The sequence below is a fragment of the Hydractinia symbiolongicarpus genome, chromosome 13 (genome assembly GCF_029227915.1).
Source record: "Hydractinia symbiolongicarpus strain clone_291-10 chromosome 13, HSymV2.1, whole genome shotgun sequence".
NCBI lineage: Eukaryota > Metazoa > Cnidaria > Hydrozoa > Anthoathecata > Hydractiniidae > Hydractinia > Hydractinia symbiolongicarpus.
Genome location: NC_079887.1, coordinates 11,751,833 through 11,775,148, shown reverse-complemented (window position 1 = coordinate 11,775,148; position 23,316 = coordinate 11,751,833). Strand labels below are relative to the sequence as shown.

General features: G+C 33.3%; 4 protein-coding genes across 5 annotated transcripts; 2 read left to right on the top strand and 2 right to left on the bottom strand.

Moving 5' to 3' along the window:
• The first annotated feature begins 36 nt into the window (after positions 1-36).
• LOC130624035 (phosphoserine phosphatase-like) lies at positions 37-7,625 on the top strand. 2 transcript variants are annotated; one of them, XM_057439603.1, is made up of 6 exons: positions 37-299; positions 530-614; positions 710-759; positions 1,447-1,592; positions 2,358-2,454; positions 6,670-7,625. In XM_057439603.1, the coding sequence occupies exons 1-6, from the start codon at positions 172-174 to the stop codon at positions 6,821-6,823; spliced, it is 660 nt and encodes a 219-aa protein (XP_057295586.1). In that variant the 5' UTR covers positions 37-171; the 3' UTR covers positions 6,824-7,625. The 2 variants fall into 2 exon arrangements, with proteins under 2 accessions (XP_057295586.1, XP_057295587.1); XM_057439604.1 differs by lacking the exon at positions 6,670-7,625 and adding an exon at positions 2,904-4,433.
• Positions 7,626-8,255: 630 nt separating this feature from the next.
• On the bottom strand, positions 8,256-9,762 carry LOC130624034 (tetraspanin-9-like). Its single transcript, XM_057439602.1, has one exon. It carries the CDS (start codon positions 9,220-9,222, stop codon positions 8,326-8,328), a length of 897 nt encoding a protein of 298 aa, XP_057295585.1. The 5' UTR covers positions 9,223-9,762; the 3' UTR covers positions 8,256-8,325.
• A 1,965-nt stretch (positions 9,763-11,727) lies between these two features.
• LOC130624043 (ketosamine-3-kinase-like) lies at positions 11,728-18,781 on the top strand. Its single transcript, XM_057439611.1, has 9 exons — positions 11,728-12,010; positions 13,315-13,398; positions 13,564-13,667; positions 14,414-14,573; positions 16,015-16,068; positions 16,636-16,777; positions 17,050-17,224; positions 17,486-17,567; positions 18,101-18,781. Exons 1-8 carry the CDS (start codon positions 11,870-11,872, stop codon positions 17,562-17,564), a joined length of 939 nt encoding a protein of 312 aa, XP_057295594.1. The 5' UTR covers positions 11,728-11,869; the 3' UTR covers positions 17,565-17,567; positions 18,101-18,781.
• Positions 18,782-20,069: 1,288 nt separating this feature from the next.
• LOC130624042 (tyramine receptor Ser-2-like) lies at positions 20,070-21,971 on the bottom strand. The gene is made up of 2 exons (XM_057439610.1): positions 21,896-21,971; positions 20,070-21,462 (listed from the first exon to the last, which is right to left on the bottom strand). Exon 2 carries the CDS (start codon positions 21,388-21,390, stop codon positions 20,152-20,154), a length of 1,239 nt encoding a protein of 412 aa, XP_057295593.1. The 5' UTR covers positions 21,391-21,462; positions 21,896-21,971; the 3' UTR covers positions 20,070-20,151.
• Positions 21,972-23,316: the final 1,345 nt, after the last annotated feature.

Here is a 23,316-nt window from a genome sequence, read left to right as displayed (position 1 = left end):
TTATATAACTCTAATGTTCTGACAGTTTGACTCACAATTTTAAAAGCCACATTGAACTATATGAATACTGATGTTTCTGAATTGCCAATGGTAAATTTTGCCATTTAAATGGATTTTTGACTTGTTTTAATAATACCCTGTTATTTTACTGAAATTATAGTCATAAAAATAATGAATGCTAAAGACATCTGGCAGTCCTCAGATGCAGTGTGTTTTGATGTGGACAGCACAGTGTGTACTGGCGAGGGAATTGACGATTTGGCAGAGTTTTGTGGAGTGGGAAAAGAAGTTTCCGATTTGTATGTACAAAATGGTGAATTTTTTCTTGCTTGCTAGTTTTGTGTTTTTTTTCTGCTTTACTTTCATTTCTGGGAAAGCTAAAACAGTTTGAATTTTTTATTCTTGTCAAAGACGTGAACTCACCTCGTAGCTAATGAAGGAAGGCCCACTTAAAACCCTTTTTCTGCTTAAAACTAAATTTGGAGGATAGCATTTCTAACGTGTGTGATTGGTATCGTATGCTTTACAGAACTGAGAAAGCAATGAGCAATGGAATTTCATTTCGTGAAACGCTTCGTAAAAGATTAGAGTTAATCAAGCCATCCAAGCAAAAGGTTTGTTCAAATTTTGTCATGGCTAATGTTAATGCTTTGTAAAGTTAATGTTGGTCACGTGTATATTGTGATTTAAATTTAATTTTCTTTTTTAGGTTGATGAATTTGTACGAACGCAACCTTCGAAGCTGACGAGCGGTACTAAGTATGCTTCCTACTCAGATTTTAAAATTTGCTTAAACCCATTTAAAAAATACTGCAACGCAGTATGACTTGAGAATATGATATTTCCAGTGCAATTTAAGGTTTATTTTTTTGTGACTGTAATTTTCGGTATAGCGCAAAATGTTTTGCGTGCGCACTTCAGCAAAACTACGTGTTTAAAGTGTGCATGCGTTAACAAAATAACTCGTGAGCTTTTTGTGTTTTCTAAAGGAAAAAGCGCCAAAAAAACACGTGGTTTATTTATGCAATGTATTTACAGGTCCACACAACGAAGATATAAATTACATCAGATTAACAGAAAACACCTTTTATGTCTCGTTGCAACACAAACATACGTTAAAACATACAAATAAAAAACAAAACCGAATTTTATTCAAACTCCACACTTTTTTTAAATATTTTGTTGGAATTATCTCTTTTAAATAATTACCAAAAAACTTCAAGTACAGGTTTCTCTTAAAAATCGTTTTATCTCGGTGTAGGCTTTTGTAAGAACTGCAAGCTCTGAAGATCCTGTGGAACTGATTTCTTATATTTCAAAGCAGGCCCGTATCAGTGGACTATGAATATCAAGTCGAAACTAACTTTTTTTCCAGTGTGAATTATTTGCACATCAAGAAATACTTTCGAACGGCTATGTGAGTTAACACTCTGTACTTTTTTTCAGAGAGTTGATCGACAAGCTGCGTAGTTTAAATAAAGATGTATATTTGGTATCAGGTGGTTTTTATTCCATCATAAAACCTATTGCAGATGAGCTTCATATACAAGAGGATCATATTTTTACCAATAGATTAATATTTGCAGAAGATGGTGGGTTAAGACTATGTTAGCTTTTTTCTTTTTGTGTGATTTCTACTTAAATGGACTACTTTATCAGTGTTATAGTTAGGCACGTGGGTACGGAAAGGGACTAATTAAAGCAGGACCTTTCATTTTCAGTACTTCTACTTTAAAACACTCCTAATCCTAATTTAGATTCGGCTTTTATGTAAAAAAATGTAAAGCATAAAAGAAATGAAAGAAATTAGGGTGGCCACGTCTCGTTCAAAGTCCTCTTTTTCAAAAAACCCCCTTTAAAGTCCTCTACTGTCCTTTAAAAAGTTGAAAGTGTGACTAAATCTCCTCTTTAACTCTTCTATTTTTTTCAGGTACCCTGATAATAGTTTGATACACTATTATGTTACGGAGATTTTAAATTTGTTGTCGTGATATGAAATGTTAGTTCTATCCTTCATGTTAGCATTACGTCCCTTATCACAATCTTTATTTCAAATGTTTTTTAATAACTTATTCTGAAAGTAATGCTTTTCGAAAAATATTTCTTGACACCAGAAATTGATAGACTTAATATTAAAAAAGTTTATCCTCTAGAATCCTCAAAATCTTCTTTAATCCTCTAAAATCATGTTTTACTTGGGGGAAAAAGTTTGTAGCCACTCTGGAAATAGAAAAACTGAAACTGTATTGGAGCAACACAGAGAAAATACGGTATCAATGCCCAGGATAGGTTCAGTACAATTGTGTGTATAAAGAACATGTTAGGAGTTTACACCTCTTTTCTTTTTCATTTTGCAGGTTCATATTGCGGATTTGATGAGTCTCAGCCCACCTCATCTTCTGGTGGGAAGAAAATAGTCGCACAAAAACTTAAATCTAATGGGAAATATAAAAAGTATGTATATTGCATTCTTACGAAGAAAATTTTGATGTGTGCATGTTTTTAAGTAGATTGTTAAATTTACTGTTTATGTTAGCCTATCAAATACCGTAAATACTCCATATTGGCTACCCCTCGGTCAGCTTTTTGAAAGGGAAAAGGAGGGGAAAATAAATTGGTAAACTTATCATTCAAAAATATTTTATATCACAAAAAAAATCGTATTGACGTTGTTTAGTATATTGGAAGAAAAATTGAACACAGAATTACCAAACGGAAAATTTCTTGTTTAATTTCCTGATTTCACTAGACGAAGTGATTGTAAATGGTTGTCAAGGACTAGCATCTTTTATATTATAATAATTGTTTTTTGTCTGTCTGTGCGCCAAAGTATACCAAGTTTCTTCTTAGGATAACGTACATTGTGATCAGTAGCTAGCTAGAGTTTTTTCAAACATTTGTAGAAATGTGTGGTTTGGTATGGGCTGCGGTCTGTCTTGGTGGTAACGAAAAGTTGAAAGGGGCGCGAATAGTATCAAAATCAAAGCCACCACAAATAGCGCGCTATATTGACCAAAAACGTTTTTGTTTATGTATTTTTTTGCGTATAGCAGCGTTTTTTTGTTGTTTTCTTATTATGGTGTAGCTTTACATAGTATACCCAAAATAATGAAACCAGTAGATATATATTCTATTCGAATTTCGAGAAGTCTCGCATCAAATAAGGGTGTTCATTATCTTGAAATGATTTTTGATTTACTGTATGTTAACAATGTTATAATATTCGAAATTGGCTCGAGTTGTGTGCTCTCCAGCCATATCTCAGTTATCGAAAAATAGTCAACTTTTAATATGATTCAATTTATCATCATCTCTTTCTTTAAGTCTGTGGTTTAATATTTCATACCAATTTTATCATTATATATTTTATATTTTAATAAATACATTTTAATTATTTTTTTTTCAAACCGCTTCAGTTCTTGTTGTTTTTATATGAGACATTAGAAATTCGATTGGCAATATTTATGTTAAAACTTGGACATCCATGTCTATGTGTTCAAATTAAAACAACATTTTACGATGTTTCGGGTGTCATATACCCATTTTCAAGTGTCATGCACCCATTTTCATGTAAAATAAAAATTATACAACATGTCTATATAAACAAGAACGTTACCATAGATACAAGATTTATAAACATAATACAATATTAAGTATAAAGTATGTGTACAATACGAATGTGTGATCAAACCGGACGGTTTTCTTGTTTTGTTTAGTTCGGTAGCTATAATGTATTACATCCTAGCCAACTTTATTTTTTTGTGTTATCTTTACCAAGCTGATTTTTAACTCCATATTTTAAGGAAAAACGACAATGCCGTCGCAAGTTGGTGCAGTACTTTCAAGATTTTTGTAAAATTTTACGTCACGCACCATCTTTGTTGTTATTAACGTTTCTCCTTAATAGTCACGTATTCTTTTCTGTATAGTTTTACAAGCACGAAACACTGAAGCTGTATTTGGTCTCAACTCCCAATCTTTGAATGTTGGTATTTAATCTGTTTAATTCCCATGATACTTAAGATGGCAGTGTACTTTGATGGGATTAATTTTTGCGGGGATTAAATTTCGCGAGCTCGAAAATTTGCGAAATGTACGGGATTAATTTTCGCGAATGAGCTATTTTTGAATATTTTGCGAGGACTTAATTTCGCGAAGAGTACCTTTTCAAAAAATTCGCGAGGACTTAGTTTTGCGAATGAATGAAATTAAGAAGAATTTTTTTAATTGATGTAACATCTTTATTCACCTCACCATATACAAAGAAACGAAAAACTATCAATCGCCGTCCTCGTCAATAATAAAGCCATCAAATGCATTTCGTTCCATTTCTTCCCATTCCCATTCAGAGTCTGAATCGTCATCGTCATCATTTGTTTTTTTTGAATATCGTATACCTAATTCTTCTTCACTCAAAGTGGTTATTCCTCTCACTCCATCGTTGTTGACGGTAAAATCAAGCATTGGATCAATGTCATTGAATGGATCAAGACAATCAAGACCTACCAGCCCTCTTTCAATTGCACCAGTAATCCCAGACGCTTTCCATACACTAATAATCGTGTTTCGGCCATCTGATTTGGTCATTTGATTGAAAAGGTCAATTAACCATTGTGTATGGGCTTCAAGGGAATGTCGATGTCATGGAACAACTTCCCTTCATCTAACTGCATGGTTATCTGTGTACTGTACCAGTTATTGAATTTCTTTTCCATAAACTTTTTAGCAAATCCATTAACTGTCAAGTCGAGTGGCTGAAAAATGTGAGTCATGATATTTCGATGTTGTGTTCACGAAATAGATCTAAAACAGTAGCTGTCATCTGTCCAGTGAATACGTCCATTGTTACCAATGCTTTTTCATCGTTAGCCAGATTCTCCTCATCCCGAATTTTTGCGATGTATGGCACAAAAATCTCCCCTATTATTTTGCATGTTTCTTTCTCGTTTCTGTGTTTTGTTGACGCTTAGTGAGAAGTCGTCTGGAAACTGAAACTGGGGTAAACTCTTATTTGTTTTCCCCGCCATTAATAAGTTGCATGGGCAAATAATTGTTTGACAGTGAGATGGAAAACGTAGCGGTAACGGTTCTCTTGTCAGTGCTTCCGTTGATTACTACGTTTGATGAACATCTTTTTGCTAAAGTTGTACCACCTACTGGAACATACTTTGTAGGCATCTGATCGATGTTAATGATCAACGAATCCTGTATCTTGTACTTTTCGACCTTCGAAACGATGTTATAATAAAACATCAACCTTGATTCCTTAGCTGCACCTTCTGGGATCTCAAGTTTTGCTGTGGTAGCCTTGCGACGCACATATCCCATCCTTCGAAATAGACTTTGTGCCCAATGGGAAGAAGATATATCTACGTTACCTACAAGATTGGATTTTTCTTTATTAACGCCTTTGCAATGCTAACAGCAACATCTCTAGTTATTACTGCACCACGCTTACTGGCAGCCTGGATATATTGTTGCACCATGTCATCTATACTTCCAAGTAACAGCGTTCTTCCACGTGGTTTGGACACAGATATGGTGTGACCCCTCTAGAAGCAGCACTTTTGAGCTCTACTTCATATTTCTGTCGAAACTGGCGAACAATACTTTCATTAAGTTTTGAGAATTTCTCAGTTGCATATTTTCAAAGGCGGTAGCGATCCTCTGGCGTGTATTTCTTGTAGTTTCCTTGCTTTTTTCCAGACGAGTTTTCAATTTCGTCTTGAATTGCATAGTGATCGATGATACCAAGCCAATCTCTGTGACACTGATGGTTAGAAATTATCAAAGACCTGTATGCTGAACCGAAGAACGAAGTGATTTTAGGAAGCTTTCCTTACACCAGTGCAACAACAAAAACAGCCGATGGTAAGACAACTTAATAGAGAGAAAGCAAAAGATTCGGGAGCAAGAGTAACAAAAAGAGCATGTCATGTTGTAGAAGAAAGTTTTCAATTGCTTCTAACAAAAGGCAGGAAGAAACCAAAAACGACAAATCTCATGATAAACTCATTGTAATCAACTAATGTTTGTAAAAAGTAAATGTAGCTGCAATGGTGTTTTTTTTTTCTCTCTCTACCAGCCCACACGCATAAGTCAACGTTTCAGATGTTATTGGAAACTACTTTTTAGAAAAACTGGGAAAGAGGTTATCGTGAAAGTGAAACAATAAGGAGAAAAATATTTCTTGCACTTTTTACGTAACGAATTGTCTTGCTATGTGTTAAAAATGGCATTGTTTGGTCAGCAAACTTTAAAAAAGGATACAAAATTCAAATTTTTCGCGAGGAATTAATCTCAATCTCGCGAATGAGCTATTTTCAAATATTTCGCGAGGATTCATTTTTGCGAATGGCCGTTTTTCAAATTTTTTGCGAGGACTTAGTTTCGCGAAAATGGCCAAATTCGCGAAATTCGCGAAATTTAATCCCCGCGAAAATTAATCCCTTTAAAGTATTTAAAATGTTAGTTTATGCAAAAAATTACACTTCAGGCGCTTTGAAAGTTATTCGACGCAACTTTTTTAAGATACATCCACTAGAACGAGAAATGTTACGTGCACCTCCAAATACTGAAGTTTGGAATCCACGATCGAAAACGTTGTAGTAGCGACCGGCTTTTTCAATATATTATCCCATAAATGTTTATATCGTTATGTGTGTTTAGTTTAGTGATGGTTGGTGATGGTATGACAGATTTAGAAGCATATCCACCGGCTGATCTCTTCATCGGTTTTGGTGGAAATCGAATTCGTGAAAATGTGAGAAAACAAGCGCCTTGGTATGTTACAAGTTTTCAACAACTACTAGATGCGTTATAGACGAGGAGTATTTCTGTGGCGATAAAATTGTCAGTAGCGATTGGATGATTATCCTGATTCAATTACTTTACTGGATACAGTTGAAATTTTCTTAAAACACGATTCTACGATGGGGACCAAAAAATCATACGTAACAAGTTTGAAAAAACCTGAACAGAGAAAACCTAGGTAATTCAGGGGAAAGGCCATATTAAATATTAACTTAGAGAAACTGGTTGTTATTGTGTTTGGCACTTTTTAAGGTGATTACGCAATCAGATTTCGTTGTTTCGCTATTAAATTTTGTTGTTTTGCCATTAAATTTCGTTGTTTCGCCGTCAATTTTTGTTATTTCGCCATCCGTCATATTCGTTGTTTCGCCGTCATATTAGTTGTTCATTCTTCTCGTGGTGATCTGCCTTATAAAAGGTTTTTGATTCTTCGCTGCTATTCTTAATTACATAATGTCAATATGGTTATTTTGCTAAATTAAAGCTAGAATGCGTTCTGATTTATTAATTCAAATTTCTCCAGTGCCATTTTTTTCAAAGTAATCAAAACAGAACTGCGACAATGTGCCGATACCTTTCCACCTTCGAATCCAAAAGTTGAAATCAACCTTCGTGGATGTGTGTACTGTGTTTGTGTCTACTTTAATCTGATTTGGGTGTCTGTCTTTGTTGATAATTTAAAGAAGATGTATGGTTTGATAGCACGTTTTTTTTAGTTGTTTATTACTGTATTTCTTTATTACTTATTATAACGTTGTTATATTATTTATTTTAACTTATTTAAGGTTTCAAATTTTATGCTTCAAATTTTTTTCAAACGTGTTCTTATCTTCTTATGGTTTGAAATCAATCTATTCAACCTTTTTTGTACTAACGTTTTCTCAAGCCATTCCGTCAGTATGTCATAGGCATAAAAGAGCCCCGAGTACGAAGTTTGGATAAGGTGATTTTTAAAGCCTCGACGGGATTAAATTTTGTAAAGGATAATTTTGCAGATCATAAGCTATTTCAGTAATTTCAGAGAATTTCATAAAATTACATACATGATGATGATGTACACATATGAGATTCAGTGTAATTCTTCCTAAAAAGATCTTTTCGCAAAAGTAGCCTGTTAGCAATTTTGCGTCTTCATTTCTCGAAAATGGAAAAAGGTGTTAAAATAGAATCCGTCTGGCAAAGGTAAATTCTAGAATTTGCTGACCTATGAAGTCATCACGGGGTAAAGGTATCGCAAGGTTAAAATATTCTAAAGGTTAAAGTTATGCTAAGTAGCGTAAAACGGACGTAAACACGTCAAAATTACGACCACAATGGTAACAGATACGACAAACACGTCGATATATGTGTCAAATACTAATTACGAGATTTCGTACCTGATGCCTTACGCGTCCGGCGATAAAATTGCTAAAATATTTAAAAATATATTTTATACCTGTATTTACAATATGTATTTTTACAGCCGTTGAATTAAATGAAGGACCACATAGGTGTTTGTGAGCCCAAATTTTGTCAGTAATTATACTCCTCCATTGAATATTCATCTCTTCTTCTTTTGGGAGAAAAAATATCTCCAGCAAACAGTTTTCTTCTTCTTCGAAGTGTTATGATTAAACAAAGAGAAAATAAAATACCCAAAATCCCGATAACTAAAATCCATACGCTAAATCCACGTATTACATGCAAGTTTTCGAGCATGTATTTTTTCAAATGTTGATGGCAACCATTTACAAATATGTTTTCTGTATTTTTTGTTGTCACGATATTACAATTCTCCGCGGTTGGCTGTAAACAACAGCTAAGTGGAACAACTGACTGCGTTCTATTCGGATTCCAATTTATTCTTAACCAATCAGTGTAAGCCGTATTACCGCAGCAGGAAAATCTGCGTTGTAAGGAATCAATTTGCGAAGTTAACTTTTCATAACCTGGTACGCCGTAGTGATCTAATGTTGAATACAATTCATCCGCCATCGTTTTCTCAATCTTGTCTCTGTACACGCACGATAAAATGATAGCAGTTAATTCAGCAGTGATTAACAAACATAACAAAACAGCATAGCCTGTAAGCAAACCAATATTATTTCTACGTGAACCGCAACAAGCCAAAAGTGAACTTGTTAACACCACTAACCCAAATATTATCAAAAAATTTGCAGCGTTAAGATATCCAGTTAAAGTTTGTTGTGCCAATTCAGTGGATATATCTTCATGAGTTGTGTTTAACCAAATTCCAGTCAATAGTGTAGCCAACCCTGTCAGACAAAATGATAAACTGGAAAGAAAAAAAGAACATCGTACACAACGAAAACCACATTCACCGAAATCTAAGATTAAGTTTTGGACTAATATATCTTGCAGGGATGACGGTTCATCCATTTTTTCCTCGATGTCACTGTACGTTCCCATGTTGAGTTATCCCTTAGTTTATAATAAAATGCTTAATATTTTACTTTAGCCTTCTGCATGTCCTTTACGCTTCCTATTACGGTTGGGAAATTTGCTGCTCACAACGCCCCCTGATTGCAAATGCGCCACAATAGTGTACCTCGTTGCTAATGCTTATATAGAGAGAGAAAAACCGGGGGTGGTGCGTAATACAGAGTATGAGTAAAAGATCAAAACAACATTCATACTGATCAAACGCCATTCAACAAAATTTGAAAACATAATCATGCTCAAGTCATTGAGCGTTCGAACTCGAACACTGTAATTAGGCGGATTTCCACGAGTCGAATAGTGAACGAAATTTCTTTTTTATTTCCACGAGAAACAAGAATATACAGACTTCTAAATTGAATGTAACCACTCTTTTGGGTATTAGCAGAAAAATAATACAAAGAATATATTTTGTATTATTTCCAGTGATTTTTCTAAAAAGAAAGATTAGCTTTTGCGTTCTGATTAGTTAAAATTCTGAAACAGCGAAATATTTATCCACGTCTACTTCTCCCCAAAACACACAAAATTTTGAGGTAATTTTTTCATTTCTTCTCAAAAAATACATTTCAGCCTATATTACCAATAATTGTGGTTGGTGTACAAAAAAAATGTTCTTCTTACGTCACTAATGAGCATAAGTGAAGCTCTTCTCAAAGGCGGCATAAGAGAAAGTGGCAAGAGTAAAAATAAGTGACTATACTAGAATATTCGCCGCAACATTAATGTTTATTCAGGCCAAACTGTCCATTTTATAGCCAAAAAATGAAAATAAACCTAGCCAATAAAAAAACCTAGCCAATTTTAAGTGAGTCATTATAAATTGTCGTCAAAAAATTTTTATGAAAATTTGCTACCAGGGGCGTAGCCAGAAAAAAATTAACCTTAGTCGAACCATTGACCCGCAGGGTCAACATCGCACAAAAGGTGCGATAAGAACCAACTGGAGTTTTAAAGGGCGTTGTGTACGCCCTTTAAGCACGGAAACGCCATAAATAAAACCGACTCTCTGACATACGCAATAGACGTTAAGTATTCTGAACAATTGATCGAAAAAGGGGAATAAATGACAACATAAAATACATTAAAATCTTTATCATCAAGGTTGTAATCAAACCAGAAATAAGACAACACAACACCATCATAATGTTTTTTATAGATTGAAAGTTATAAAAGCAATAATTAAAATGTTCATTCTTCTTTCTTCATATTTAGCACCAAAATAACGTTTTCTGCAGATTGGAGGTTGTTAAAAAATAACCAAATCAAAATCTTCTTTCTTCATAAATATAATAAAAAATTCAAAAATATAATGAAATGGAACCATGGACAAAATGCTTTCATACAAATCATTGAAAACCCTCATGTTAATAATCTGTTCCACACATCATGTTACAAACATTAAAATTATGGGCATAGTTGGGATTAATAGTTAAGTAAGGAACATTTTTCCGTAAAAATTTTAATCTACTTTTGAAAAATTTGTTAAAATATGTTACGTTTGATTCAATTCTTTATGTTTCAGAACTAATGTACAAAGCATGAATTACAGACAACTAAATTTAAGCAATGAGAATAACAAGGATATGTATAAAGCTAATCTGTTTTGCTTTAAAATGTTAGCATGACAACTATTAATTTTAACAGATACATTGCCAGCATCGTCATAACATTGACCTTATCAATTCTGTATATATATATCAAGAGAAAGTTCATAAGGTTTTTTAAATGATCTTTGAAAAAGACAAACTTGAAAGCCTTCACTACAATGAATAAACCTTAAGACGTCCTCTCGCAAGTTACAATGGGAAGAATTATCGTGTTCACTGAGATGTGGAGCTTGTCGTAGTGAGTGCATACATTATATCTTCCAATACCGTTAATAGAACCTAAAGGGTATGAATCTACCAAGGTTCTGCAGATAAAACTTTTTTAGGTTTAATAGGTTTCGATTTAGAAATCCCTATGACGAAAAAGATTTTAAGTTAAAGGTTTGTTTTTTACAAATGGAAGAAGTCTCGTCATTACGTAGTACCACATTGATTAACTAACGTTTGGGCTAATGCAAAAGGAACAACTTCGTTTTCTTTTTCTTTTATTTTGCTTTGTCGTCATAACGTATGACAACCTAGCCTAAAATATTAGGCAGAACGCTTTAACGTAGCTTTACTCAAACTTAAAGAAACTGAAGGAATTAGGTTTAAATTGCCCAGAATGTTTGTCATTATCGTAAATAAAAATAGATACTGGTTGGTTACAATTGGTAGGTTACAATTTAAACTCATATACCGTAATGTTTCAAATAACACTACTTCTACTATTTCATAAAAACAGAATAAAATATCTTAAAAAGATACAGTGGTTGCACTACACCATCAGAAGAAGAAAGACCGCCGCCGCCTTTGCTTAAGCTCGCTCATCTTTTGCTTGGCCGTAGTTTTATGACATGGTAAGTGAAGTAACAGCTGATAAAGGCAATAACAAATATGGTAGACTCTGTGCACAGTTCATGGAACATGAAAGACTGCACATGCTTGTAAGATACCATTGACTCGAGGCTGAGGATTTTGAATATATAGCTATAGTTTAAAACGAATCGTTTGCTGTTTATGTGTTCATGGAGAATTATTTAAAAAGTGTATTTAAGGTTGATAATGTGAGCAGCCTTGGATTTGGTGGCGGAGGCTGTATTAGTGAAGGAAGTAGCTACAAAGTTGGCTCAAGGAAAATGTTTGTGAAAAGAAATAGCGACGAAGGTGTATGTATTACTTTATTTACGGCAGTCATCCTAGCCACCTTAGGTCTGTGGCCTGTAGATTTTTATCTTAACAAAGTAAAATGACAGCTCGGTTTAAAGTAAAGTAAACTGCAGTAAACGAAAATTGTAGAACGAAAAATCCTGGAACATTGGACCCCTGGTTCAGTCGGTATAGCATTAACCCAAGCCATGTGAGGGAAATTGGGGAGATGGCACATTGTGTATGTCGTTGGATGTTGAAGGGAATTGTCTAGTAGGGTGCGGACCCTAATTGGGTCTGCGTGTAGCTAAACATGAGCATTAAATACGCTAGGACTCCCCATCTAAGCCATGACTCCTCCTGGAAATAATAGACAGGGTATATTCCTCAATATTTGTGACGCTACCCATGTAAAGCTTTTTGAGCAATGAAATTCAAGGAAATGTAAACAATTGCACAATCCATTTCATTCAACAAAAATGTTAGAAAAAAACACATTTTCTTCTGCACTTTTTTATAACAACATAGAAATAAGTGTTTAGTGTCAGGCCAAAAGAAAAATTAGTATATATTGAGAGAATTATTCCAGTTATACAATTCTGGAACATTCAAAACTAACAAAAATCCAAAAACTTTAAAAACTCTAGAACTGTCTCTGTGGTCCCTCCTGGAAACAATTGGCAGGGTATATCCCTTGGAATTAGTGAAAAGGGATTGGTAAATATATCTACAATAAATAGCAAGTGTATAACTTGCAAAACAACGTATCCCAGGTTTTATAAAATTTCTCAAGCGTAAAGATTTGGTTGATTATTTCAATATGTTGACCAATAGGATGCAAGTTTTAGCCGATCTAACTGTAAAACATCTAATTTGGTATATACAATTAAATCTACAAAGATATTTAGCTGATAAGATTTTTTTCCGATTAGGAAGTGCATGAAAGGGAAAACCTTAATATCTCTTGTTCGGAGAGTCTGATGCGTGGATTGGGGTTTCGGATGCCTGGATTTAGGTTTCCTGGGAATTTGATGCCTGAAACACTGGAATACTGGTTTGTAGGTTAAGTCTAACTGATTACGTCCAGCCAGGGTACCATTCATTAAGTTGTTTTTATATAAAAAATGTGTGTATGTACATCTGAAGTTTTTTTAAATATTCCAGAAATGGAATTTGTATTAGTATATATAAGATAATTAAAAAAACATTTTTAGCATGTAATTTATACCAAACTTCTCTGTATAATTCCTATAAATTTAGGAAGCAGAAGTTTTCTTAAATTAATGAATTAATAATCCTCATTTTTTGCTTATATTCTGAACAGGCTGACATTATGTTTATGGGAGAATATGAAAGTTTGAAAGCTATGAGGGACACAAAAACTGTCAGAGTGCCAGAACCAATTAAGGTAAATTTTTTGCATGTTTTTCTTTTTTAAAAAATCATTAATCCTTACTATGAGCAAAAAGAGGTTGATCGTCCGTTGGAATCAGCATTGATACAATCAGCATACCATGTATCATGAGGAATTGTGCTAGAATCTTTTAGATTATCATTGCCATATATATTTCAGCTTTGTAAAAATGCTGATGGAAAAGACTATCTATTCATCATGGAACATTTGGACATGCATTCATTACGAAAGTATCAGCAACAACTTGGAACAGATATTGCCAAGTAAACTTATATATATTTTATAATATTTTTTGTTAATCTTGTGTTTGTTGCAGTTCATTTTTTTATTATTATTGTTTAGTGTTTTTTATTGTTTATTATCGTAACTTATTGTAGTTCATTATTGTTTATTGTTGTTTATTTTTGTTTGTTGTTGATTTAATTGTAGTTCATTGTTGTTGTTATTTTTATTTGTTGTTTATTGTTTTTTTTGTTTTTTGTTGTTTTTTATTGTTGTTCATTAAATTTCATTGTTGTTTATATTTTTTATTGTAGTTCATTTTTGTTTATTGTTTTTTATTGTAGTTATTGTTGTTTTTGTTTTTTATTGTAGTTTATTGTTTTTTAGTTTTTTATTGTAGTTCATTGTTGTTTATTGTTTTTCTATTGTTGTTTATTGTTTTTATATTACTGTTTGTTGTTGTGTTTTGTTGTTGTTTATTGTTGTCCATTGAATTTCATTGTTGTTTATTGTTTTTTATTGTAGTTCATTGCTGTTTATTGTTTTTATTGTAGTTCGTTGTCCTTTATTGTTCTTTATTGTAGTTCATTGTTGTTTATTGTTTTTTATTGTAGTTCATTGTTGTTTATCATTTTTTTATTTTTGTTGTAGTTTTTTTTTGTTTTTTTGTTGTTGTTTAGTGTTGTTTATTGTTGGGTATTGTTTTTTATTGTTTTTTATTGTTGTTTGTTGCAACTCATTGTAGTTCATTGTTTATTGTAGTTTATTGTTGTTTATTGCTCATTAGGCTGCATTTACACAATATAAATATGATTGAGAAACAAAAAGAAAATGACAAAAACGTTACAACGAAAAAACATGAAACTGCAGTCCAGAAGTTTGGCTTTCATACAAGTACGTGTTGTGGCCTTCATCCATTGGATAATTCATGGTCAGAAAATTGGCTAGTACGTGGCATGTACACTTTGTTTATATAGATAAATTGATATTTGTTTTATAAATACAAAAATCTTCTGATTCAAAAGAAAGAAAATGAACGTTTTAAGCATTATATGCGTTCCCTTTATGTTCTTTTCAATCACATTTTTAATACAATTTCAGGTAGCACTGTGACATTTGACAAGTTTTTTATCTTCTTATTTTTTGACTGATATTTTTTAAGCAATTGCTTAAAAAGATGCAGATTAATCAGTTGGACCTAGCCCTGTTCTACCAGTTTTTCAGCCCTGTACACAAGCATATCTGCGAAATTGTAATATACATCACAAAGAAACTGTCATGAGTCGTAACATTTAAAAAATTGAATTGTTAAATATAATTATTTATGAAATAATTGTAGTAACTTTTAACAAAAAACAGGATTATTTGAGTTCATTGAATCAATAAAGCAGAATTATTTTAGTTAGATTAAGATCCAGGGCATGAAACTATACCTACTCTTTTGTGCTTAATTGTAGGGGGTCGAATAAGCAGGGGGTGGGTACTCCGGGGAAAATTTCTTAAAGTAGGGAAGTAGGGGTATTACGAAATTTTCTGTAAAATGGGGGGGGGGGGGGTAAAACGACTAACTTTAAATAAACTAACACTAGTAAAACAACTAAAAATAAAGATAACAATGCTTTTGAGATGTTTAAGGAATAAATTGTGCTGACATTTTGTTGATATTTCTTATTTTTAACCTGTAAATAGTATTTATTCTTGAGATTTGTTCTCAAAATTTGTTTAATTTGATGACAAAATTTAATTTGTTCTCAAAAGGTGAAAAATTCGAAAAAGTGCAATTTGACCCCCCCCCCCCCCCCCCTACAATTAAGCAGAAAAGAGTACTGGAATAAGTGCGTATTTCCATTGTTCACAATAATATGATAAAAAACAGTAAAACTTTGCACAAGAATATTCTGGACGCTATTATTAGAAAAATATCCTTCTACTGCCTGGAAAATATACATAATGACAGAATACTGTGACTTTGTTCAAACAAGCCAGAATACTGTGACTTTGTTCAAACAAGCTGAATCTTCCTTGAGTCTTTGTCAACATCAAAAATATGTTTTTAAACATGTTCCTCTATGTTCACATTCTGGAAACAGGAGAATGTTTTCGTTATTTTTTTCTTGTCGTATTTTCAAAGCAAACACAACCTAAATGTCACAACTTACACGCAACCATATATTCTTGAATGTGGCTTACTTGCAATCCTTCAACAAAATGTAAAAAAGATGGCTTTTTTGGGTGTATTCTCCTTAAGAGTACTCCTGGAAAGTTACAACAATAGAAAAACCTCCTGGAAAGCGTCTTGAAACTTTTTTGTTTGTTTCTTCGATTGTTTTTAATAAGTTCTCAACCCAAAGACAAACTTATTGTGAGATTTGTTATCGTTTATTTCAGGAGTTTTATGCAAGACAGAGGATAGATAGCAAAGTCAATGCAATTCTGGAATCGGTATGTTGTTATTATCTATTTCAATGCTAAAACAGATCAAACAAATCCACAGCTTAAATAGATTTTTTTAATTTTTTTTTAAAGATATGATTTGAAAAATAAGCACATCCAAGTAATTTGTCATTAAACAATACAATAATAGATCCTGGCTGGGATTCATTGTTGCTCATTTCTTCTGTTTACTTGTTGTGTACATGAATGTGTTTTTATAAGCATATACAGGCTCAGATAGGAGAATCTTTTAAGCATAACCATATTTCCCGGCCTTAAATTCTTCTGATGCGTTTCTGTGCGTCTTGGGTATTTTGATTAGAGTACAATTTTTTGCACGTGTTTGTCTTAAGTTCTATTTACTTGTTCATCCAATAGCCTAGCGCGAGAATACTTAGAGCCTGATTGAGATTCCCTCATAAGCAAATTTCAGCTTGATTTCGAACATTGACTTACTTTGCTTATAAAAGAAAACATTCACTGTATGTTGATTTTGTGGTTAAAGTACAAGTTTTCGACACATAAAAAATGTTTTCGAACTATTCTTGTATCACAATATTTTCGTATCCGTTTAAGTCTGGTGATAGAGAACTTGTAGAGTTATGGTCGAAACTTCAGTTGGTGGTTAGTAGGTTATTCAAAGAAGTAGATGTGTACCCTTCCTTACTGCATGGTGATTTGTGGGGAGGTAATGCTGCTGAGATGGATGATGGACCAGGTGAGAAAATATAGTACCTTCCTACTGTCATAAATGAAAGTAGACACTGGTTTTAAGGAAAGACTTTTTTTTGAAAATCATCTGTCACGAAGTAAACAAACATGTGTAACCAACCTATTCATTGCTTTATCGTAATAATAATAACCAAAGGTGTCCCAACCAATAAAGCGTATGTCTTGTTTCTTTGAAATACAAGTTCCACTCATTCGCTATTGAATAGGTAACATATATAACCCACTCTAAAAGTCTGTGAAATATGTTTTTACTTATAGTTGTGTTCGACCCGGCTTCATTTTATGGTCACCATGAATTTGAATTGTCAATCACCAATATATTTGGAGGTTTCAATCAGTCTTTTTTCAAGGCTTACCATTCACTCATTCCGAAATCACGTGGTTTTGATGGTCGTCATCAGCTGTATATATTATTTCATTACTTGAATCACTGGTAGAATTATTTATTTATTTATTTTTTGTTTGTTTGTTTTATTTGTTTTGGTTAATGATCTCAGCAATGAAAATGAAGTCATGTGCCTGAAGCAACACCAAAAAATAAAAATAAAGTCTTGAGTATAAAATGAATCTCAAGCGATAGAAACAATATGGTTTCAGATTAGACTATGCTTGTGAAAAGGGTGGTACCTTCGTATGACTTCACTAGTTCAACTTGTTGGGGAAAAGTGTAATGATGTTTTAAATCTTTACTTAGGCATCATTTTGGAGGTGGTTATCGATCTTCTTCACTTTCTTCCATGAGAGGTGCGATAAAATATGCAGAGGCTATGTAACTGGTTAGTTTTTATGTTACTACCTTATCTGCAAAACCAGCTGTATGTTTTGTTACTGCTATTTTCATCGGTTGTAAGTGCCTTTATCCGGGGAGGGGAGGGGATCAACCTTGCTTACAATTTATATGGTAAGGCACTGAAGGTTTAAAAAAATAATTTTCAGCCATTTTCAATTTTCTTGTAGGTGTGTATTCTAAGGACCAGAATAACAAAAGTTTACTACAATTTGTATAACAGCAGCAGTATCTTATTTGTTGGTCGGCCAAAACCACCTTATGCTAAATTACGCACGAAATTTTTAGGCTACAGATAATAAATGCGCTAAATTTTATCGACTTTGCTGCGACGGCGATTTCCCGTCGGCAAATATAGATAAAACTAAACTACTTCAAATGTAAAATACATCCTGAAAAATAGGCGTTTGAGAAAAGCCGCGTTTAATTTTAAAACAAATTCGGAAACTAAATTTGTGGTCGACGAAGTGCGCCTGAAAACTAAAGTTCAAATTGTTTTTGTCATTTATGCATTTATTTTAGTATTGTCATGGTGACGCCGTCTTTCCCAACTACGCAAATCTTCTTACTTCGAGAGATGTTCTTTACAAGTATAGCTTTATTACTCCAAAGATGTCTTGTTTTGAGAAACAACGCGTGAACTGAAAATATGTGAAATGTTTGGATTCAACACATTGAAGTAGCAACCATTTGATTGTAAACATTTTTTTTAAACAATTTAAACGAATTTTTTAAGCACGCATTAGTTATGGTATGTGTATAATATATACATGCTTTTTAACATGCCCCACAAAATTTGTGATTGAGCTTCAAAGTTTTTCCGTTTTATAGTCTCGAGTGTTGTTTACATGTCTTGTTGGTTACCTACTTGGAAAGTCGAAATTCACTTGTTTGATCGCTGCATTTGGGCCAGGTTCTACTTACACAAAATTCGTCGAATTAATAGACATCAATCGATGCCTGACTGCTTCTTAATTTTTGTTGACCGACGTCGATCTATTTGAGCATTTTCTGTTAAGTTTACACGCTCCTAGGCTAGTGCGCCAAATTGAAATCAAAGTTCTAATCACGTTTATAACTTAAATACACGATTTTTCTTTTATAAGAATATGTTGTATAAGAATATCAGAGTAAAATAGATTAATGACCAGCCTGGTTAGAAAAAAATTCTGCACAGCACTAATAGCCTGGGTACGAGTTTCATGTAGATGTTTATTTATGTCTGTGACAAGGTTCTTAGAAACAATAACCGCGATTCGCAACCTCCGATTCTTTTCCATCAACAATAAGCAGCCATAAATCTGTTTTAAAAACGCCATTAAAGAGAATAATTGTGTACGCCGCGACCGACAGGGAAACCTCTTTTTTCATATCTCGGGGAAACGTGAACAAAAAATATAACTGAACAAAAAAGAGGTTGGGTATAGGGCGTTCGTAGTTGTGGCGCCGTTTTGTTACAAATGGTCAAACTTACCATCTTAAAATACTGTAAAGAGTTTATTTTTTTACTTTTAAACGTTCAACTCACGAATCTGAGTTTTGTCAGATTTTTTTCTGCTTTAATGATTGGTTGTCGGAGTCAATGACAGGTTGTTTTGACTGAAATCAATGCTTAAAGATGTACATTCTTGAAACAACTTATCTTTTCTATGCATATTTTAATTGCAGTACGTAGGATAACAGAATTACGCAGATGTGAACGCATGAATGTTTGAATATTTAAACATGAATCACTTAACTTTGTTTGAACTCGCTCCCAGTGCATCGATTCTAAAAAAAAACTTTAATCGATTTAACGTCATTTTTTTATGTGTGTGGTTTTTGAGAGCTCGTATATTAATTTTCCATGTTTGTGGTGTATTCATGAACGCCAACGTATTTTCAATCAAATTGTTCTTAAATATTTAACAGCGTGCTCTTAAATTAAATCTTCATTCGGCATCATTAAATTATTCACCATCCACTGAATCTACGTTTTCTTCATCTCCTTCGCCCATGTGATTTCATTGACGTCACTCTTGAATAGCAAGAAAGATTTTTTAACCTCAAAACTTCCCATACGTACAACTGTCTCCTCCAACTTCGTATCCAGTCTTCTTGTATAATATTTTAGTTGTAGTTTGAACGAATATTTGTAATATGTTTTATATCTGATATTTAACATTTTTTAGCATTAGCCTCTACTGTCTGAGTTAAAGTTTTACTTAAATCTTGTTCACACTAAGGTGTTATTGCCGTTAAGGTGTGGTTGTTAAGTTTTGATATATTAACACTAACGTTTTAGGGAGAGTTATCGGTGATATTGGGGTAATTATTATACCCGTGCTATCGCTATTTTTGTTAACCATTTACACTCAATATCTTCTGTAAAAGCCATTAGGCACCCTTCCCACTAGGCTTAGTTAATGTTTTAGTCCAGCTGTGTAAACAAGCCTTTATTGGCTCACGATGCTGCGCTTTTTTAACCTCAGTGAAATAAAAATCTGCAAGATTTATTTTTCATTTTAATTCATTATATATAAAAAGAAATAGTATTTCAGAGAAATAAAAATAAATAAAATTTCTATTTGTTATTAAATAAAATTTCCACTGCTTCCACGTCTGCTATCACCACTGTTTCTTCTGGACGTACTTTTACAAACTTTACCGAACAAAAATTCTCGGAATTCGCGTTTGATGATAAAATAAAGAATAGGGTCGAGCAAAGCATTCATCGAAACTAAACAAGAACAAACGAACAACAATGCGTCATCCTTCTCGCACGAGTGAGCGATCAAACATCGGACAAAAAATACGGTAACCGGCAGCCAGCTTGCGGCAAAAACAAAGACGATACACAAGCAAAGAAAAACGGATTTTCTTTCTCTCTTGATTAATTGTCCACGTGCTGACAGTCGTCTTCGTTCGCCCGAACTTCGAGTCGAATTTCTTGTGTTTGCTAAGGCTGCACGCACCAAATCAGTACTTTTGCTTTTTTCTATACTCTTTCTATGTTCTTTGGGATGCTTTATTAACGGGTCGATATTTTGTCGTTGTTGTTGTTGGACGAAACGAGATTGTTCGCTACTGGTTGTTGCGAATGTTACGTCCGTCATATGGTCGCAATTGATTGGATCTTTACTGATATCGCTTGAATAATCAGAAATGTATTCCTCCCTTACCGCGGAAATTGAATGTGATTTGATGTGCGTCGAATGTCTATGGATTTCGTAAATCAAGTACACGTAAACTAACGCTAAGAATGTTATCGAGATTAGCGAGAGTGATGTAAATACAATCCAGTTGAAATAAACGTATCGTTCGTGTTTGTATATGAAACCAAACACGAATTGTATCGCTAGTAAACACAAGCAGAACAACCATCCCAAAAAGATAATAACGATTACTCGTCTTTTCGATAAAATTTCGGTATATCGAAAAGGTTTGCGTATTGCGGTAAGTCTGTCGAAACTCAGACAACATAAACTCATCAGTGATGTTTCTAGCGCGAAACTAAATATAATCGTGGCAACGCGTTTTGAAAATTGACTGATATTATTTGAGGTAATGGTTCCGAGAAAATAAAAACTCGATAAAGCCACGAGAAGATCCGATAAGCAAAGCGATACGATAAACGCGTTAATTTTACATCTGTACACAAATCTACGCGTAGCTAACAACCATAAGGAGAGAACGTTTAAGCAGAACCCTCCTCCGTTGATTGAAGCGAATGCGATGGTAAACCATTCTGGAATAACTTCAGTAACAGGAAGCTCTAACTTTTGAAATGTTGGAAGAAAAGCATAACTGGTTTGATTCAAGCTGACGTTCATTACAAGAAACTTTCACATGCTATCTTGTACAAGTTTGATGTGTCTTTACTCTCTCTCTTTGATGCTGTTTACCTGCAAATAAAAGAGGACATTAGCCGACGTATCCGTAAATAATTATTCCATACTTTTCTATTTTTTATTTTTTTATTTTATCATTTTAAATACCTTGTCGCGTATTTGTCACGCGAATACAACACCAACAATTTTAGTTTACAAACGAAAAGCACATGCATAGTATATAGATTCAATATTGTCATCTATTTAAAGGGTAATGGTGCCGCTAGGGGGGTTGTTTCTATTATTTATCTTTCCAAATTTCATTTTAGTTGTATTTCTGTCCAACGAAAAGAAATCTCGAATAAGCAGATGCATCAAAAAGAATAGCATAAGGGAGAATGGTAATATTAATAAAAATCTGGTTCCTTAAAATATATTTGGAAACTCTGAATACTATGACAACAACAGGAACAAAGTTACAGAACTCATATAACTAATTTGAACATACCTTTGAATTCCCAATTTTTAAAGTGAAGCGCTGCAAAAGTTTTGTTCCTTCCTTCTTCATGAAAACACGAATGAGGAGATGGCTATTTTGGGTGATCAGTCAATGAATACATTTCTATAATTAATTAGTTTCAAACTCATTTATATTTGATTTTTTAACATTTTTTTAACATCGTTTATTGTTCATATTAATCTTTCAATAGATCTTATTCATCGCTGGCTTGATATTTAATACCTCGTGCTTTTTCTTTATTTTGAGCTCTTCTGTTGTGTTGTTTATTGATAAAAATGTTCTATCGTCGAATTGATATAAGCTACAATGAAAGTCATTCAAGCCTTCACAATACTACACTTGTTTCGTAATTATAAAAACCAGGTAATTTGACTTCAACCTAAGGAGTTCTTATTCTTTTTAACATGTTCAGGCCTGGAATTGTTTTATTCTGTTCTTATATTTGGCATTTTTAATTTATTTTTCAGTACGTTATAAATTTTTACGACTTAATATCTAACTACTAACAACTTTGCACAATATTTCTCCCGGTTTTAGTTTTCTCATACAAAGAGAGAAAATTATAACTTTCAGCCTTGCCAGTTATGTTAGTTTGTTCTTATTTTGAAGTTAAGGAAAGCTTTGTTGTTCTTCCTAACTGTTTTTATAAAAAGTTGTATTTGGCTTGTTTATAATGTAGATACTTCTTCATTCGCTATCACGTCAAAAAGATGTCATCAATTCTTCTAACAGTTGCTTCAACCAGACTAAAATTCAAAATGGTAAAATTTTTAAACCTGTTTTCGACGGATTTTACAAGCACCGCATATTCTTTCTTTCAGGATCTAACTTCAAGCTAAAAATTTTTGACAATTTTTTTTAATTTTGCGATCATATAAACTTTTACAAAATAAACATTTTTTTATTTCGCTAATATTCAAGTCAAAGTTTTCTGCGCGTGAAAAGATAACACGAAGAGTTCCAAATATAAAAAGCCTAATAAGTCCTAGGGATGAGGTTGGTTAAAGATAAACACAATGATGATATCATGGTGCGAGTGACCACGGATATTTAAAACAATTATAAAAATCACGAAAAATCTTTTACAATCAATCATAATTTAGTCTTTCGTCTTCGTCCAAATCAGAATCTGCATTACCAGGACTCTTGATGCATCGGTTATTAGACTAACTGGACCTTTGATCACATTATTGCTCGTACCTCGTTCACAGTCCCTTTTGTCTCTATTTTTATGTCGTCTTGTTATTTTCCATCATTTGAAATATCGAACATCCACCAAAATATTTTGGATAGACATCCTCAATATATTAATGATGCATGATGGGAATATTTCAAGACCGCTGTCTATGTATAAAGTTTTTTTTGCACCCCTATGAACGATTATCAAAATTTTGACCTAAAATAATTGC

Excerpts from the sequence above, each read along its gene's own strand:
- LOC130624034 (XM_057439602.1), bottom strand. The coding sequence starts at position 9,222 with ATGGGAACGTACAGTGACATCGAGGAAAAAATGGATGAACCGTCATCC.
- LOC130624042 (XM_057439610.1), bottom strand. The coding sequence starts at position 21,390 with ATGAACGTCAGCTTGAATCAAACCAGTTATGCTTTTCTTCCAACATTT.
- LOC130624035 (XM_057439603.1), top strand. The coding sequence starts at position 172 with ATGAATGCTAAAGACATCTGGCAGTCCTCAGATGCAGTGTGTTTTGAT. Across the intron at positions 300-529 it reads GGAAAAGAAGTTTCCGATTT|AACTGAGAAAGCAATGAGCA; the intron begins GTATGTACAAAA and ends TATGCTTTACAG. Across the intron at positions 1,593-2,357 it reads ATTAATATTTGCAGAAGATG|GTTCATATTGCGGATTTGAT; the intron begins GTGGGTTAAGAC and ends TTCATTTTGCAG.
- LOC130624043 (XM_057439611.1), top strand. The coding sequence starts at position 11,870 with ATGGAGAATTATTTAAAAAGTGTATTTAAGGTTGATAATGTGAGCAGC. Across the intron at positions 13,668-14,413 it reads CTTGGAACAGATATTGCCAA|GCTGCATTTACACAATATAA; the intron begins GTAAACTTATAT and ends ATTGCTCATTAG. Across the intron at positions 14,574-16,014 it reads CATGGTCAGAAAATTGGCTA|GAGTTTTATGCAAGACAGAG; the intron begins GTACGTGGCATG and ends CGTTTATTTCAG.